The sequence below is a fragment of the Pseudopipra pipra genome, chromosome 18 (assembly GCF_036250125.1).
Source record: "Pseudopipra pipra isolate bDixPip1 chromosome 18, bDixPip1.hap1, whole genome shotgun sequence".
NCBI classification, from domain to species: Eukaryota; Metazoa; Chordata; class Aves; order Passeriformes; family Pipridae; genus Pseudopipra; species Pseudopipra pipra.
This window is the reverse complement of record NC_087566.1, coordinates 2,334,022-2,353,069: the sequence shown is the minus strand read 5'-3', so window position 1 is coordinate 2,353,069 and position 19,048 is coordinate 2,334,022. Positions and strand designations below refer to the sequence as shown.

Sequence of the window (19,048 nt, the reverse complement as noted above, 5' to 3'; positions counted from 1 at the left end):
GGCACCTTCAGCTGCACAACCATCCTGTATCCTGCCAGGACCCCACCAGCAGTGGAATCACAGCCAGTCCTGGATTATCCCTGCTGGAGGCTTCCCACAGCCAGCACTGCTGCTCCTGCACTCACACGGGAATGCCCAGCCATCCAAAGGGTTGGGGAACTGTGGAAAAGAACATCAGGACAGACAGTCCTGACTGGGCGAGACGCACAGCCACGTGCCACACTCCTGGCACAAAGAGGGCATGGGAGCACAGGAGGAAGAGGCAAAAGGGAAGGATAAATTCTTTTTCCCCAGCAGGATGCTGTGTGGAGCTGGAATGCCTCACACATAACACAGTCTGGTAAGAGAAAGCACTTACACGTGCTCCTCCAAAACATCTACATCTGTTCTACGTGTGCCTCAGCTACAGCTTGGAAAAGGAAGGTGCAGAGTTTGTCAAACACTGTAATGAACACAACAACAATCAAGAAACACCAAAAATTAGTGCCAGCACAGGCAACCTGGGAAAAAAATACGTTGGATGTTCACATCATAACCAACTGGGAACACATGGTAAGTCACCAAGAACATGGAACAGGAAGATGACAAAAACCCAAACCAGAAAAACCCAACTGAACAAAGGATGTCACCCAACAGCTTGGTCCACACAGCAGAACCCAGAGCTCAGCTGTTCCCAGCAGCTCCTGCAGCTTCCTGCCTGCTCCGAGCTGTCACCCCACCAGCCCACTGGAGAGGCAGGAAACAGGGGCAAGAGAAGCACAGAGAAATCAACAGAGCTGCATCCAAGTTAGTTCTACCCTAACCAGCTTCTGGAGTGTCTGATTCCATGGACTGTGAGGAAAGACTGGAGCCAACCTGGACCAGCAGTGCCCACCCACATGGCAAGTGACTCCTGAGAACAGGACAAGAGGAGTCCCGGGAGTTTGGACTCTGCAGCAGCATAAAATGAGATCTCACACATGGTTTCCCAAACTTACAGGGATGCAGTTCAGCACTGTATTTGGATATGTCTGCTTCTTTTTCAGTTTTTAATAGATAAACATCAATACTAATCCCTCAGAACTTCTAGATTGTGTCCCCACGTTAATAAAACTGAATTGAGGAGGAGACTTGGACACAGAAGGAATCCAAAGAGAGGACTGCACCCGGAGCACTTACACACCTTCTACACCTCTACAGCTGTTCTGGGGAAAGCATTTAACACACTACAGGGAGAATATCCTCATCCACATGGAGTTTTATTGGAATTAATTTCTTTAAACCAACAAACATGCCCAGTTTGAAGAGGCCTCCATCTGCAGCAGGGTCTGTAAGACAGGACTGCCCATGTCCCCTGGTTCTGGGGCTGTTCTGAAGAGTTCACCGTGGTTCCATTTGTGCTTCACCAGCACTGAGCACAGGCTGGGCAAACACTGCAGCTCCTCCTCATCCCATCCACCCTGTCCAGCCCTCAGTGGGTGAATGGAATCACTTCACCGACTTAAAGATGAGAAATAGAGAGAAAGACAAACATTTGTGTGCTCAGCACCCGAGGGCTCACCCTGCAGCCACGGAATCCCTGAGCAGACACTGGAGTGGGATTCCCTGCCAGGGACAGCTCCAATCAGATAAACCCCAGCATTCCCCTGCACACAGACTGGCAGGGAACACCTTCAACCACCCCAGCACACGCTGGTGCCAGGGCAGAGCTGCCCTCCCTGCCTCCCTCAGCTGCTCCAGGGCCGCTGCTGCACAGATTCATTCAGAGCCCAGCTGACTCAAAAGCAGAAGTGCTGCATTAAACGACTTTTTCCCCTACTCAGATCAGTCCCCACACCTGATTCATCCAACAGCCACCGAGACACTTTACCAGTAAGTGTGAGGACAGCAAAGCAGGTCAGGGGAGGCAGAGCTGCTCCCAGTAGTAAGGACTGGTTTTAAAGCAGCCTGAAATACTCACTGAGGCAAAACCCAAGATTGCCAACCCAAGGACAAAGCTGTGAACATGCTGTTTAGCTCACAACTGGTCAGAGATGAATGCAGAACAAAGCAGAACTCTTGCCAGGTGATGTAATCTGTGTTCCTTGCATCCCTTCCCATATGCACAGTCTTGGCTTATTACAGTTGCTACGATGTTCTTAACACTAAAAAGCCTGACAAAAAAAAAAAAAAGGAACTTACAAATGCTTACTATTAACCAACACCGTTAGCAAATCATGCATTAAATGAGATCTTTGCTTTGGTTTACAAGGGAACGTGTGTCTTGGAGGGCTGTGCTGTGAAGGGTTCAACTTCTCAGATAAGAGGGGCTTTTTTTTTTTTAATGGGAGTTTTTTTCTAAATTCATCTCACTGCAGTTGGACACGGAATAAAGTGTTTGTGAGACGCCAGTTCTGAATGCACTGAGCCAAGTGTGTAAGGAAACAGAGAAATCTGATCCCTAACAGTAATATCCAAACCCTTCACTCACATCCAACTTCTTACAGAACAATTCCCAAGACACCAGAAGATCTGTTACTGATGTATCCAAAAAAGCAGCTGTCAGGGTGGAAGAATGTGTTCAAACCCCAAATTCCACACAGGCATCCAAACCCACCCAAAACATCCCTGAGAAAGAGGCATTAATGAAAACAGTGCCATGTAATGTCTTCATTCAGAAACAGGGCCACGGAGAGAACATCACACAGTCCCTTGGACAGGAGCACAGACCCCCTTGGACAGGAGCACAGACCCCCTTGGACAGGAGCACAGACCCCCCTGGACAGGAGCACAGACCCCCCTGGACAGGAGCACAGACCCCCCTGGACAGGAGCACAGACCCCCTCGGACAGGAGCACAGACCCCCCTGGACAGGAGCACAGACCCCCCTGGACAGGAGCACAGACCCCCCTGGACAGGAGCACAGACCCCCCTGGACAGGAGCACAGACCCCCTTGGACAGGAGCACAGACCCCCTTGGACAGGAGCACAGACCCCCCTGGACAGGAGCACAGACTGGGCTTTCCTTCCCCCTCAGTGACCCTCCTCACACTGTGCACAGTGAAACGAAAGAGCTGAGCTGAGTGTTCAAACCTCTGACACCCCTGCACACACAAAAACCAGCAGAGAGACAGAGAAATTCTGCACTTCCTTTCACAACCACCCATCTGCTGCCCTGAACAGAGACACCTCCATATCTACCTGCAGCAGCTGAGGGCTCCAGGACTGCAAATTCCCAGGAGAGATGAAACCTAAGCTCTCATCCTTTCCCCCTCTTCAGGCTTAAATCGGAATAATAGGCAGGCAGGGAGGGTCTTGCTGATCTCATCGTGCTCCACATTCAGGTTGGCAGAGTTTGGGCTGCTAAAAATCACAATTCCCCAGTAACAACTCGGCTCTGGCGTGTTCCCAGCAGCCCTGAAGATATAATTAGTGCTGTGTAGCCACTGTGACTGTTTTCCTCCTCTGCAGTCCCTGCAGATGGAACACAAACAAAACCCATCTTCCACCTCCTCTTTTATTTCTCATCACCACCAAATGCTTCTTGGCCTGTGTGTTGGAGGGGAAATGGACAGGCCAATTCTAAATTAACTTCTCTGGATCACTTGAGTAATTCCACCCATTTGAACACACAAAGCTCCCTTGGAGAGATTATACAAAAACACAGACACGGCCAAACCAGAAAGAGGTAGAGCACCAAAAGTCTGAGAGATTCTTGTATTTAGACACACCAAGTGTAAAGCAGTTATTTCTGTATCATTTTGTACTTCTCTACATTAAAAAACGACGGCCAAAACTATGTAATGGTGTTATTTTTCCTGGAAGATGAGAAAAGCTAAGGCAGAGTCAGGCCCCAGACTGTAGAAAATCATTACCCCAGTGCTTCCAAAACAGGAAGGACATACTTGAAAAGGAGGTGGAGATCTACAGAAGAGCATACTATAAGCAGAAAAACTAGATATATATCCATCACAAGGCCCTCAGCGCCAACCCTGACTTTCTCAAAGACTCTCAATATGGCAACATTCAGGTTATTCTGTTTTTCCTCACTTCTCCTGCCTGAAATGAAACAAAACAAAAACCAGGCATAAAAACGACCTGTGCAAAAGGTGCTTGGACAGTCTAAGGTCTGCACAGCACTTCCAACAGAACTTTCTCCAATTGTCTTAAGAAGCAAGTAATGTAAAAAACCAAACCACACCTCATCCTTTAAGTCGGGGAACTTCCACAAACAAGTTTCACTTAAGCAAAGGGAATACAGAAGTTTTCATCACACGCCCTTCTAACCAGCAGGAAGGTGCTGAGCTGCCCAGGGTACCTTAAAACACTTATTTACCAGCCTCTGAAGTTAGGCACACACTAAACAAGTTCTCTAACTTAGAATTTTGTTTGCTTCTATGTAGGAGACCAGTTTCTAAGTATCCTCAATCTACAATTAATGCTTCAAATTGGAACATAAACCATGTAAATGCCATATATGTGTTTGCCAGTTTTATTAGAGTCTCATCTTGAGGGCTCCATTCAAGTAAGTAGCTATTCTGAAGCCACCAGAGACTCATCCAGAGGACTACTCACAGGAGTGAAAATCTGCATAAGAAAGCCCTTAGTTCATAGTCCAAGAATTTAAACTGTAGTTAAAGGTGCCATGGGAATTACACCACCATTTTAATTAAATGCTGTAAGATCCTGCAGACAGACTCAAGATTAGCACCATCTGTTTTGGTTGCAGTGTCTCATTTCCCTACACCATCCTCACACAGCCACGAAATATCACTGCACACACTCCAGCCATTTCAATCCCAGATAAAATGTATGCCAGGTTCACCCACTGCACTGGGAAGGAAGGACAAAAGGACACAGGCAGGGGGACTGAAAAATACCCTGGAACAACATGTGCTCGTGGGGGAGGCAAACACCCCTCCCCTCTCACAGGGAGAGAAGTGCTCAGGAACATCTGCCCCAGCCCTGCCAAGTGAATTGAAACAACAGAGGTGATTGCTTCACTAAGAAATTAGTGTTCTTCACAGCTCTGGCTGTTGTTCTACACCCCAAGAGAGGTTCCTGTTGGGACACCACAACTGCAGCACCTGTACACAGCTATTGCCTCTCTTTTACTGCCAGATCAGGAACACTGTGGGGTTCAAAACCCCACAACACCCTGAGCATCTCAGCCCTGTGCAGTCTCCTGAAACGGGGTCATTTACTGCACTACGTAATAACATCCTCCTCTTTTTTTTTAATCTGTTTTTTAAAAAGGAGAGAATGGTCTGTGTTCCCTTAGGGTTTTTCCCTTCTGCCCCTCGAGGAGGGAAGGACCACACAGCAGTGGAGAGGCCTTACATGCTCTGGACAGGCCAGGGCTCAGCTTCCAAAGGGCATTTCTGGGAGGCCAAGCTGCTGGAGGACGAGTATTGCAACAACTCCACAAAGTCCTTCAAACCTGCCCGTGCTCTGAATTCGAGAACAGCAAAAAACAGCACACTAAAAAACCCCTAGTTCTAAAATGGGCCTCACATGGCCAACAGAAACCCTGTGCCCTGCTCAGAGCTTCAGAGCTGGGCAGTGCATCCCCCCAGGCTGCACTATCATCTCAAAATCCAGTGATTTCTCACAAATCTGGCCTGAGAAATCGAGTGTGATGTGAGAAAACAGAGCCATGAGCTGAGGGGAGCTCGTTCCTCTCAGTGTGCCACTGATCCACGGCACAATGACATGTTTGACTTTAATCCTTTCCCTGCATAAGCACACAGTCAAGTGGCTGGAAAAAAAGGATGAAGGGGCAGCCACTAACAAGCTTTTAAAAATGAAAGATGACAAAAATTACCTTTTTTGTTTGTTTGTTTGTTATTCATTTGCTCTTCAAACCAGCAAGAAGCTGAGCACACCATGTGTACCACAAACAGCTCCCTGCTGGATAAATCCCTCCACTCCACACTGCCTCCTTCCCTCATGCCCCCTGGAACAGATTATCCAAATGCTCCTGCTCCAGAGCTGTTTGTGACAAGCAACAGTGTCAGGGCATTTGTGTGTCACCTTTTATCTTGGCCAAGTCTCAATGAAGGATTCAGCCCCAACCAAAATCCTATTATCAGATATCCTCCTGATGGACTCCTGTACCTGGGGACATCTGAGACATTGTGTCACAGCACCAGGGAACCAAGATGCTTCTAAAATAATTATGAACAGCCACAAACTAATAGCATGAGCTGTTATGCCTAAGAAGTAAACAGGACTGGCAGAAATGAGGTATTTTTTTCCTCTTCCAGGGTGATCCTGCCTATGTGGGAGAGGAGGCAGTCAGGAAGATTAACAGCTTCTTTCAAAGAAACAAAAGTCAGACCCATCTCAAAAGGAATTGGAGGTGGCAACTAAGCACCATCTTTCCCAGTGGAAAATATAAAAGGGTTCCAATACTAATGCTCATATTTCAGCAGCTCTGGCAGCTGCAGAAGCTCCCAACAAAGACACTCTGAGTGGCAAGCATAAAAGAAAGAGTAATCTGGTAAAAAGGCCCAAATTGCTGATAGGGATCCAAATCCTCCCAGAATTTCAAGGTTAAATACTAAAGTAGATGACTGCAATCAAACACAGCAGAAGGAAAATGAGCACACACTGACACAGTGAATGAGAAAAAGGATCTTCCCGAGCCCACTGCAAAAACAGGTTGGCAAAACAAACCCAAATGGTAGAAATTCATGTCAAAGAAACAGGAGGTGACACAGAAATTGTTGGGTCACCACGACTCACGTGTAGCTCTGCACCTTCATCACCAACTGCAGCTCCTTTTGCCACATCAAAAAGCAGAGGAAACAAAAGAATTGCACAAGTGGTCAAAAGGTATATATTCCCTGCAGTTAAAATCATTCCAGGATTAAGACTGTTCTGTCTACAGGAGGGAAACTATGAGGGTCTCTAGAGAACAGCTGCTGGTTGCCTTCCAGATACCAAATTAAATCAAGAGAATGTAGACTCAGACCACAAGGAGGTGGCTGAAACTTTTGTGTCAGGATAAAAACTTAAGTATGGTTTAGAAATTGTCTGTTAAATATCTCCCTGGTTCAAGAAACCTCTCAACTCAACACAGAGAGCCTGGGAGATTATTCAAGAGAAGTGCAGAGCTACGTCCTTGACCTACTCCTGCGTCTTTCTCCAGGTAACTGTTCGTGTTTACAGGCAGAGAGAACTTTTGAAGGGAATTTTTTGGACCTGTTCTCATCCCAGGAGAACTGCAGCATTGCTCTGAGTGGCTGGAGCAAGGCTCCAGGTGGCTTCCCAAACACACAACCCAGATTTCTCAGTGACCACGTGGCAGCTGTTCGACTGACAGGCACCAACACAGGGTTTCCCTGACCTCAACGGGCCAAACAAGCACTGGGACAGGACACCGGGGCCCTTCTGATCCCACAGAGCTGTTCCTGTGCCCTGCCATTTAGCCAGGTACCACACTGCCATCTCTGAAATCTTATCAGCACACAGAGAGCAGTCGGTGCCCCTCAGCCCTGCCACCCTCAGTCAGCACCACCCAGCCACCAACAGAGCAGCAAGGCAGGAGCAACCCCAGAAACTCTTAAGAAAAATCATACTAAAACAACGACAACAAAGAACTAGAGAGAGAATTTCTGAGAGAAGACCTTTGAGTTCCATGAACATCTTTCACCTCCACTGAAGGCTCTGGTCAGCAGGGCCTTAACTGGTTCAGCCAGTTCAGAACAGGGCTCCAAACCGGTGCCTGGCTCAGGTCCCCTCCCTGCCCAGGCTGTAACCAAGCTCAGAGGTGTGAAAGGACACTGAGATAAGCGTGGCTGGAAGCCAAAGGGCTCAGATTCAGCCACCAGTTGTAAAGATACTTTCAAATCCAAAATATTCAAGGCACAAATACAAGGAAACAAAGGTGGCAGCAGCAGCATCCCAGGTCAGCTGGCACTGAGACCCCCAGGCACTGCCACACGTGTCTGTGCTTCTGCACCAACAGGCACAACCTGGGAAGTTGTTGTGCTGGAATCTCATCATCAGGAGTGGGGAAGGGAAATGGGAAAGCCAATCTGCACAACAAAACAGGCAGCAGAGGATGCTGCCACACAGGACCTGCCCATGTCCTTGGAGAACACCCCCCCCCTGCCCTGTAAATCCAACAGCATTTAACAACAAGGCACTGGGGGGGGATGTTGATTTGGTTTGGGGGTTTTTATGGGAAGAAATGGACTTGGATGATGTGGGAGCTCTTTTCCAGCCCCAGTGATTCCCAGTAGAATGAGGTTTCCCCACGTGAGAACCAACCATACACCACTGTGGGCTGTATGGAACCCTACAGTGCCTGCAAGCAAAACTGCCACCTCCAAGACAAAAGACAGAAGGAACTGAATAAATTCTTTCCCTATCACCAAAACCCTGGTTTGGGGGGTGACCCAGCCTGCAGGGCAGGGCACAGACACTGCTTTACACTGAGTTCCATATCACTGCAGCCAGTTGCTTTACAGAAGGGGATCAATCATATTTTAACTTCTGAGCAGACGGTTGAGACCAGATAAAATGGAAACCACCACTGCACACTTGAGCAGCACACAAAGAGAGCCAATAAACATGCAACTTGCTCTACCCAAAGAATCCCTCCCTCCTGAGGGTGAGTGATTAGGTCTGCAAGTCCCCTTCAGAAAGGCAGAATCAGAATTAAGAACTGCCTGTTTTCCAAATCAAAAAAATCCCCTCTTACAGGAAAGTAGCCCAACACATGAAAAAAACCCAAAACAAAACAGCAAAAGCAGATCTGCAACTAAATGAAGGACTAGTCTCTCTTCCCCCAACTTTAACTTTCTTTTATAGTTTTTTTTAACTGAAGGAGGAAGGAAATGTCAAACATCAGAGTCATACAATGGACTATCAGATGTTTCCCAAACCAAGTAATCTGACATATGGGTAGAAAAAACCGGGGGAGGGGAGGGTGTGCTGGAGGAAGTAACAACCCGAGCAGAGTAAACTTTGGCACAGAGAGTTTAAGAACACAGTTCCCTTTCTGCCCTCCCACAAAAGCTGCAGCACTGGAGCTCAGGCCATTCCTGTGCCCCGGGGTCCATCCCTGTCCGACCTCAGTCCCAGCACAGCAACACCCCCCCCAGCCCTGGCTCCTCAGCACTGACAGCCCCCAGAGCTCAGGTTGTTGGGCATCCTGCCTGCAAACCAGCCTGCAAAATGCACCACCTGGAGAAGCCTGGTGTGCGACTCTCCTGGAACACAGGCAGTAGTAAATAACCCCCTGCATGACTGGTCATGCAGATTCATTTTGCCAGCTCCTCTCGCTGTCAGCCCTGCAAAGACAAGAATCCGGCAGCTCCTGCCAGGAGGGAATTATGGAAATTCACCCAGAGCTCCAGTCAAAGTTTTATTAAAGTACACATGGAAAATTAAATAACCAGAAATATACTGGGCTAAAAATGAAACGGCTCGTTCAGAGTCAAGTAATTTAACCAATTAACCTTTTCTCTCAGCGAAGAAATTATTTTTTTATAAAAATACTTGACATGGCCACTCCGAGATGTTCCAGGAATTAATTCTGTAGCTCATCAGAACCACCTACAAATTCAGTAACATCGTGGACATACGTGAAGTGAGACTCACAAAAGTCTGACACCGAGTGCAGATACATCAGACCAGATCTGAGAACTTCCTAGTAAACCAGAGACACTATAAAAAAACCAGGTCATGGTTTTACACTGCTGAAAACCAACACATCTTGAAACTTCTGTCTCATAGCTGTCAGCTCTGAATGCATCAGCATCAAAACCTGTGAGTTTGCCAGTGCCTGGTCAGTAGGTACAGAACAGTTTTCCTCTAAATTATGCTTCCAGTCCCCTGTTCTCACGAAATATTGTATTTTATGGGCAAAGATGGAGCCGTAAGAACAGGCAACCACAAGGCCCTGACCACAGCACAGCTCCCTTAAAGCTAAAAGATGAATGGAATAAAGTTTTACTGAACAAGCTTTAAATTTCCTTTTCTAAGACAGGGATTGTGGTTACAAAGCCACTTTGATCTCCCTTCAATCCAGGCCACTGCCAAAACGTGGTGGGGAGAGAGGAATGAGGGGACAGAGCTGGGTTGGGAGTGAGGAAGGGAAAAGCTTCTCACAAGGTCAGTTCTACAAGCCAGGCTTAAATGTGAGTTTATGAACCCTTCTGAGGTCACCAAGGCATGGAAGGAGAGCGGAGGGGGAGGGAGAAAAATGGAAGAGGGGAAAAAACCCCACACCTTTTCCTCTGTAATTACAATTTTCATAAACAAGAATAGTGCATGACACTGCACCACTGGCTGATTAAAGAAAGCAGAGTAAGGGCCTAACGAGGAGGGATACAGAAATTTATGTGCCATATCTTCTATTAAAAATTAATTTTAGCAGCCTGCCCATTTTGCTTCGTTTTCTTAAGCTGATTAAATACATTCCTTAATACAGGGACAAGGTCTTTGTGTATGTTTGAGCTCATCTGTGTCAGTCACATGAACGTAAATGTTGCCTGGGGGCACCTCATCCAACAGCACCACACAATAAAATTCCCTGTCTCACAGAAACAAAAGCAGGGATGGCACTAAAAGCTCAAGCCACCCTTCCATGGGCACTACTGCAATTGTGCTCCACAATTAAGCCACACACGACCCAATGAGAAATAATGTGTTTTTCTGCAGATGAAGGGAGGAAGCCAGAGCCAGGATTTATCAAAATTCATCAAAATTCACAGCACAAGCTCAAATCTTCCACGTTTGTGAGTCAGGCAGCCCCTTACTCTGTGAGATGCTAAACCCCCCGAAAAGCTGAACTTCCTCTCTGGTATTAAAGTGGTTTATGCTCAGCCTTCATTATCACTTTGCAGAGCCGAGATCACACTAATGCCCAGCTCAGGAACGAGCTGAGCCACAGCAGGGAACTACACAGGCTGTCATTCCCAGGATCCAGCCCCTTATCCCTGTGTGCACAGGGATCCCAGCACCGGGTTTTAGTCGTATTTTGAGGGTATGAGCAGAATATTTTTATTAGCTGCTCTCTCTTTAAAACTATGTTGATGTCAGGGCACTCAGATCTATTTTTAAAGCACTGCTTAGAGCTCAAAATGAAAACAGTGCCACGGCTTGGTCTGAGGAACAAAGATGCCCCCATGTAAACACACATTTCATGCAAGCAAATTGCCTGGATTTGCTTTGGGATCTTCTGCTGAAAAACACTTGTGGCACTTTGAAAACTGGCAAGTTAATATAAAACAAGCATGTTTGCAGTCGGAGCAGTAGTTTTTGCTTATTATTTGTGTTACTATGGCACCAACAAGATGCAAATGCCACGGTGCCAGACTCTACACAAAGAGTGCACCACTCACCCACAGAACAGCAAATGAGCACACACAGACTCCAAAGTTTTATAGAAACTCCACTTGTCAGCCTTGACAGCAGTGGGAACAGCCCAAGCACCCACCCAGGGCTGTCTGGAGGATCCCACGGACAAGGTCAGGAAAAGGGTTTCTGCGGGTCCGTGGGTATCAATGTAACCTTGCACAGCTACAAAGGAACAACCAGGAAAAAACAAAGGATACAAATTTATAATGGGATCATCCCACAGCTCCCCGCAGTCAGGAGACAGGCAGCACTCCAGGGAAAATGAAAGGCAGACAGGAACAGGTCTGGAGGATTTACAGGAACCGCGAGGAGATGGAAGAGCCGGGAAGGCAAGGAAGGAATGCAGGAAGGTGCCACAGCATTCCCTCAGTTCCTGATCCCAGCAGGGATGCTGCACCCAAACCCGGAGAAAATGGGGCTGCAGAACTGCACTGGGGCAGGTGGGTTTAATTCCATAGTGATCAGGAAAAGTGCAGACACCAAGTTAAACCTACCCCACAAACAGAGCTTCAAACACAGGTGATCCCTGTTACAAAGTCCCCCCACTGCAAAGTGTAACAGCCCCAAAACATTGACTTTTTGCAGTATTTAAAAGCAGTGCATCTGCACACACACACACCCCCTCTTCTGTGTAACACTTCTGAGAACTCAGTGAAAAAATGAAAACAAAACCCATAAAGAGTCCCTCTTCAGCTAATGACCCAAGTTAACACAGTCAGCACATACATCTCACATGCACCATGATTTTCTCCCTCAAGATCAAAAACTTGGGTTTCTTTAGATTTCTTTCAAAAGAATTGCATTGTCCTGAAGGAAAATAATAGAAGAAAGGTCTACAGATAGGATTCAGAAGTTCCTTCTTTACTCTCTTCCACGTGAGGAAGTGCTCTCTGAAGTGGAAGGCACAAAAATTCAAGATCAAATGAAACTGGGGGAGTGTTTGAGGACTGGGGTTATGATGTCAATTCTGCATTAAAAATATAGAAAATTTGAAAAAAAAAATGTATTTCCAGCTAGTATTACAGCAAGCTGAAATTTTTATCCTTAAGCTGTCGTTACCTAGGATTACTTTTTTAATACATCAGCCCAATATTTGAGTATTTTCTTTATCAGGTTGATGTTGTCAAGAGCAATCTCAGACTCACAACCAAAATCAGGGCACTCTCTGGGGGAGGATTCCCAGCCCAGGACATTCAGAAGACACTCAGGATTCCAAGAAAAGAATATTTCACTCAAGTGTTTTTTAGTGGTTTGTCCTGAAGAGCAAATGTCGCTCCTGCACCCCTCATTTTCCCTGTGCAACATTCCAAAAAGGTTGGTTACCCAAGAGATTCCTCGGTTCCTCTCCCTCAATGTCACTCTGTCCCAGTCTCTTTGCAAATCTGAGTCTGTTCTCTCCAAACTCTCACTCTGGCACTTACCATTAAACTGTCAAACAGTGACATAATACAACCCTACCTCTGAAGTGATTTAAAACCCAGAATAATCTTTTATTACCAAGAAGTGAACAAGCTTTCTAATGTCATTTCTCTACTTCTACCCTGTTACCTAATAAAACTCGGGAGAAAGGCAACCAGAGGATCAAATACTTTTGCAAAACTTGAGAGGTTAATTCCACTCCTTAATTATTTATACATGTAAACTCACACCTACATAACATTCCAAACAAGCACAGATATTTACTGTGCAGTGCTGGAACATCCTGCATGCCAAAATCCCAGCCCACTGCTCAGAGTGCTGCATTTATGACAACACAAGGAGCGAGAACAACTACTGGTTAATTTAATTTACTACGAGGGGATTGAGCAATCAACACTTACTACCAGGTCCTTTACTGACAGTTGTGCAACTCCAGGGAGGATCTCACTGGCAGCCTCCACAGCTGGCACTTTCTGGTGCCATTAAGAACCTCAAGGGAATAATCCAAATGCCACCTCAGGTGTCCTTAACTCCTTTTGTTTCGTTCTGGGAATGCCAACAGGACTCACTGATAGCAGAAAACACCTTCTGCTGCTGGTTGTGAACCACAAAGAGCAGCAGCAACCACGGCCTTCCCAGCTTGTAACTCGGCCTCTGGACCCCAAGGGGAACAAACACACAATTCCTGCTGCCCAGACCCCTCTGGCTCCTGCAGGAATGCCCTTAAACAAGGATCAGGGCATCTTCTATGAAGATGCTCTCACTTCCCAAGAACAGTCACCTCTCTCCAGGCTGAAAACTCTGCAGTATCTGATCTTTCACCACACAGAAACTCTGAATTTTAGGTCATTCCTGACACTCTTTGCTGTACCTTTCCCAGCTCCAGTGTATGAAGTGTTATGCAACTTGCATCCCAATTTCCCGAGGCTGACTTGTGCCTTTGGATCCACCAGGGCAGCTAATCCAGCCACTTGAGGAAACATCTTCCTGCAAGCCCAACATCAGATGAGTAACCCTTAGTCACAGGAAAAGTCAAATTAATTTCAGTAAGGCTCCTTTTATGATGAAGGATTATTCACAGGAAGACTGTTTGCCAGCTGGGTCGAAGTTTTAATACAGTATTACCTCAGAACATTTTGTCTCTAAATAGTTATTAGACAACTCTTAATTAGTATTTAAATAAACTGGCCCTTACAATGGGTTGTTAAATGCTGTTTATCAAAACAGACATTCTTTTTCAGAAGGAGCAGCAGACATTTTGACTGCTGCAAAAACAGAGTGAGGATAAATACAATTTCTTCTAGAAACAGCAAATAAAGTGTGTTTTTAAAGAGCAAACCTATTACAGCAGCATAGAGATTAAATAAGTTATTATTTGAGGTGTCCTCTGATGACAAATATCAAACCTTGCTGGGAAATGCTCTACATTTGGAGCAAGACTCCGGATTTCTTTGTGCAGGGCTTGTGCCTGACAGAGCACACCAACATTAACCCATTTTCCAGAGCTGGATTCTTGCTTCAGTGGAGAGCAACACACCATGGTGCTGGGAAGGGCTGCAGGGCCCTGATTCCAGAGGGACAATCCAGGAAACCAAGCCCCAGCCCACCCTCAGCACCTGGACACTCCCAGGGAGCTCTAAACCTGCACCTCAGCCCCTGCCTTCCCCCCAGGTGACAGACTTTGAGCTGAGAGCACTGAGCACATCTTCACCTTTTGGATGTCACTGATTATAGACTGAGTTACTAAAGAAGATATTTCCTGTTAAAAGATGCAGAAAAAGCAACAGCACCTGACCTGCCTGAGGTGTCTGCAGAAAAACAGAAATTACAGACTGTTAAACCAAGCCAAACCCACACAGAGCTCTGCCCTCTCTGGGTAGGGAGATGGAATTCCTCCTTCCACAGAAATATTATTTCACCGTAAGCAAACAGGATCACAACAGACTACAATATTTCAGAACTGCAATTCTCCAGTCACAAACGTTTCTTTGTGATTCACACCCAAGACAAATAATAAAAAAAAAAATAAAAAATCAACTTCAAACAGCACAGTTGAAGAATTATTTGCAATCTACCTCGCTCCCAAAGAATGAATGGATTCCCACCAACAGCTGATTTAGATTTGGTTCTGTGACACTGGAAAAGTAAATGATTAGCAAAAGTTTCTCTAATTACTAATCCAGACTACTGTAGCTTTAACACTTCATAAATTTTGAGATGAATATGACAATTTGAGGTTAAGGGGTCAACGTGTTGGCCACGTATTTCCAGTCAGTATTTCCGTTCTCAATATCTTTCACTGATACGTAAATCCTAACAAATACTAACAGAATACAAAATAAACCTCCCTAACAGCTTTCATGTATGCTGTATGTAAAAAAAAAAAAGGCTTTATTGCATATTTCTTTTTCAAGCAGAGCCAGAACACAATAAAAACAGAGTTTCATACACAGCACCACATTAAGGTAGAGATACCTCCCACTAAATTACACGGGAGATTAAAGGGTTGCACATTAAACTCATTATTATTAAAGCCACTTGTAAAAGAAGTTCGTTAAACTTCTTTCAGTGATATCACACACTCATTCCAAATTGAACATTTCCCTGCTCTAGTCAGGTGGGAAGGGGGAAAAAAAAAAGGCAAGCGAACCACAATAAGTAGGAAATAGCTTCACTTTATAATTTATGCTAATGGCATGCCAGCAATTATTTTTCCCAGTGACAGATCTGCAGACTGCAACTCCAGCAGCCAGTTCTGCCTCTCCAAACACACACTCCGGGCTGCATTAACGACCGGGGACTCCCACAATCACCCCCGATTGTTCCCTCCGTGCTTCCCGCTTTATTTTCCTCGCTGGGTAAGAGCAGCGTAGTGGAAATCACAGTAACAATCGCCCATATCACCGTTCCTGCGTCTCGATACACTCGGCGCTGCTACATATTTATAAATATTACAGAACGCCCTCAGAGGCGCGGAGACAAACTTACATAACGTAACAGTCAGTAACCAGCCAAAGTAAGAATTGTGTCTATTCTCACACAGCAATCTCCGGGTTTTCCAGCGGCACAAGTGGCTACGGCTCTTGCTCCAGATTCTTAAAAGGAATGAGCAAAAAACGCCAAACGTGCATAGATTTAAAAAAAAAAAAAACCAGACACGATAACATACTACCAAAAGTTAAAAAGCATAAAACAGAGAGCTTGATCATCTGCATTTTTAATTACTTTCCTCTCTTTCCCCCCCCCCTCAATTTTTATAAGGGAGCTAAAAACAGTCTCCTCTTTCCTACCAGAAGAGGCACAGCACACGCACACCCACCTCGAATTCTGGCAGAGCTCTGATGCGGGGCGGGGGCACCCACCACAAACCTCTCACACGTGCTGCCCCCAAAGTTGCATCACAAGGTTTTAACTCCAGCACACCGCGCACCAAAGAGGTCCCTCCTCCCCTCCGACATTATCCCTGTAGCGCCAGAAGGCTCCCGATGATCCAACACCGCTCAGCTGTTGCCCAGCCAGAAGGGATAATGTTGCTGTGTGTGCCAGGTAAAATAAAGCAACGTATTTCCAAACGACTCTGCGCCCTCGCACAAACAAATTCACGTTTTAAATTTAAATTGCCAGCCTCTCTCAAAACCGACACCGCGATTTCTGCAGCGTTAAATCCACGTCGGAAGTTGTCAGCTCCCAGAGAGACGGGCAGGCAGCATCCCTGCAAACAACCCGACACACTACGCTGTCAGCCACTGCTTTTTCCGCAGAGAAGAAAAAAATTAAAAGGTTCGGGTTTGTTTGGTTGTTTGGTTTGGATTTTTTTTTTTTTAACCTCTTGCCCCCGAGCGCGATAGAGGCAGAGAGCAGAGCAGGCTGTAACAACAGCTGACACGCCGTCACCGGAGCCCAGAGCTGCGTCCGACAGGCGATCACACTCCATGAGCGTTCGCCGCCGCTGAAATGGCGTTTGTCATTGTGAGAGGAGAGAGAACCCCCCCGGCTCGGCGGCACAAAGCGCGCGGGGCTGGGGGTGCCAGGGGAGGAGCCGCCGTGCCCGCTGTGCCCCGGGGGAGCGCGGACACCCCCGGCCCCGCCGCGGCCCCGGCGGCGAGCGGGACACGCGAGTTACCGAGCAAAATAAACACGGGCAGCGGGCCGGGGGAGGGGCCAGCGCGGGAGCAGCCCCGGGCCCTGCCTATAAACCCCCGGCAGCGTCACCCAGCCGGCAAACCCGGCTCGGAGCCACCCCGGGCACCCGCCCAGCGCCCCCCGCCCGCTCACACGGGCACTCACCAGCGAGAAGAGGTTGGAGTGACAGTCCTCCAGGCTGGCCCCGTTCGCCACCCAGTTCGCCGCCGCAGTCATGATCCTCGGCGAGCCGGGCCGCCACGGCGGGGCATGTCTGGCGGGGCGGCCCGGGGGGCTCGGGGCGAGGCGGGCGGCCCCCGGCGCGACCCCCGGCCCTGCCCGGGGCGGCCGCCGCGCTCCGGCCCCTCGGCCCTGCGGGGCTCCGCGGCCGGGAGGGGACGCGGCGGCGCCGGGCTCGGGGCGCTGCTCCTCGTTACCCGCCCTCGGTAATCCTCAGCCGGGGGGGCCCCGCTCCGCTGCGCGCACGGGCGGGCGCGGCCCCCTCTCCCCGGGGCCGGGGGGAGCAGCGGCGGAGGAGGAGCAGCGGCGGCGGGGGGGGCCCGGGGCCGCCCTTCCGCGTCCAGGTGCGGCCCCCCCCGGGCGGGGGCGGCGCGGAGGGCGGCGGGTCCGTGCGGGACGCGGGGCGGGCGGGGGTCCCGGTGCCGGCCCCGTGAGGCGGCGGCGGGCGGGGGGCGCTGTGTCCCCTCCCCGCCCCGCCCGGCCGCCCCTCGCTGCTGCCGCCGCTGGCTGTGCGCGGACGGTGCTTTCCTCCTCCTCCTGCTCCTGCTGGTGGTGGTGGTGGTCCCGCTCGCGCTGCGGCGGGCGCGGTGCGAGGGTGCGGGAGCGGGCGGGCCGAGCCCCGCTGAGCCCCGCGCGGTGCCGGCCGTGCCGCGGCGGCCGCAGCCCCGCGCCCGCTCTGCCTCCTGCGCTCTGACAGCAATGGCGCCCGGGCCCGCACCGCGCCGCGCCATTGGCCCGGCGCGGACACGTGACGCGGGCGGCGGGGGCGGGGCCACGGCCGAGGGGCAGCGACCTGCGCTGCGCCCGCCCGGCCGCGGGGGGCGCTCGAGAGCGGGACGGGGCGGGGGGAGCCCGTGGAGCGGGACGGGAGGGGAGGGGATGGGATGGGATGGGATGGGATAGGATGGGATGGGATGGGATGGGATGGGAGGGGAGGGGAGGGGATGGGATGGGAGGGAGGGAGGGGATGGGATGGGAGGGAGGGAGGGGATGGGATGGGATGGGATGGGAGGGGAGGGGAGGGGAGGGGAGGGGAGGGGAGGGGAGGGGAGGGGAGGGGAGGGGAGGGGAGGGGAGGGGAGGGGATGGGATGGGATGGGATGGGATGGGATGGGATGGGATGGGAGGGGATGGGGGTCCGTGTGCCGCCCCTGGAATGGGAGAGGAGGGGATGGGATGGGGTCCGTGTGCCGGCCCGGAACGGGAGAGGAGGGGGGTCCGTGTGCTGGCCCTGGAATGGGAGGGATGAGGGAGGGAATGGGGGTCCCGTGCGCTGGCCTGGAACGGGAGAGGAGGGGATGGGAGTCCCGTGTGCCGCCCCTGGAATGGGAGGGGATGGGGGTCCGTGTGCCGCCCCTGGAATGGGAGGGGATGGGATGGGGGTCCGTGTGCTGGCCCGGAACGGGAGGGGATGGGGGTCCGTGTGCCGGCCCGGAACGGGAGGGGAGGGGATGGGGGTCCTGTGTGCCGCTCCTGGAATGGGAGGGGAGGGGATAGGGGTCCTGTGTGCCGCTCCTGGAATGGGAGGGATGAGGGAGGGGATGGGGTCCCGTATCCCGCCGCTGGAACGAGAGGGGAGCGGGGAGGGGAGAGAGGGTCCCTTGTCCCCTCTCCCGCCGCTGGAACGGGAGGGATGAGAGAGGGGAGAGGAGTTCCCCTGTCCCGTGTCCCCTGACCCGCCTCTGGAACGGGACGGGATGAGGGAGGGGATGGGGATTCTTTGTGCCGTCCCTGGAACGGGAGGGGGATGCGAAGAGGGAGTGACAGGGAGGGGGTCCCCTGTCCCGCCTCTGGAACGGGGAGAGGATCGGGGGTCCCCTGTCCCACCTCTTGGCATGGGGAGGGGAACGGGGATCCCCTGTCCCGTGTCCCCTGTCCCGCCCCTGGAACGGGAGGAGATGTGGGAAGGGAGCGGGGGTCGCTTGTCCCGTATCCT

General features: G+C 49.9%; 1 protein-coding gene across 1 annotated transcript in view; it reads right to left on the bottom strand.

The window, feature by feature from the left end:
* MED13L (mediator complex subunit 13L) overlaps positions 1-17,767 on the bottom strand; it is a 178,623-nt gene extending 160,856 nt beyond the window's left edge. Inside the window, exon 1 of the mRNA XM_064674657.1 lies at positions 17,038-17,767. Coding sequence (XP_064530727.1) covers positions 17,038-17,109 — 72 coding nt within the window. The 5' untranslated portion in view covers positions 17,110-17,767. The remainder of the gene's footprint in view (positions 1-17,037) is intronic.
* Between the last annotated feature and the right edge of the window lie 1,281 nt (positions 17,768-19,048).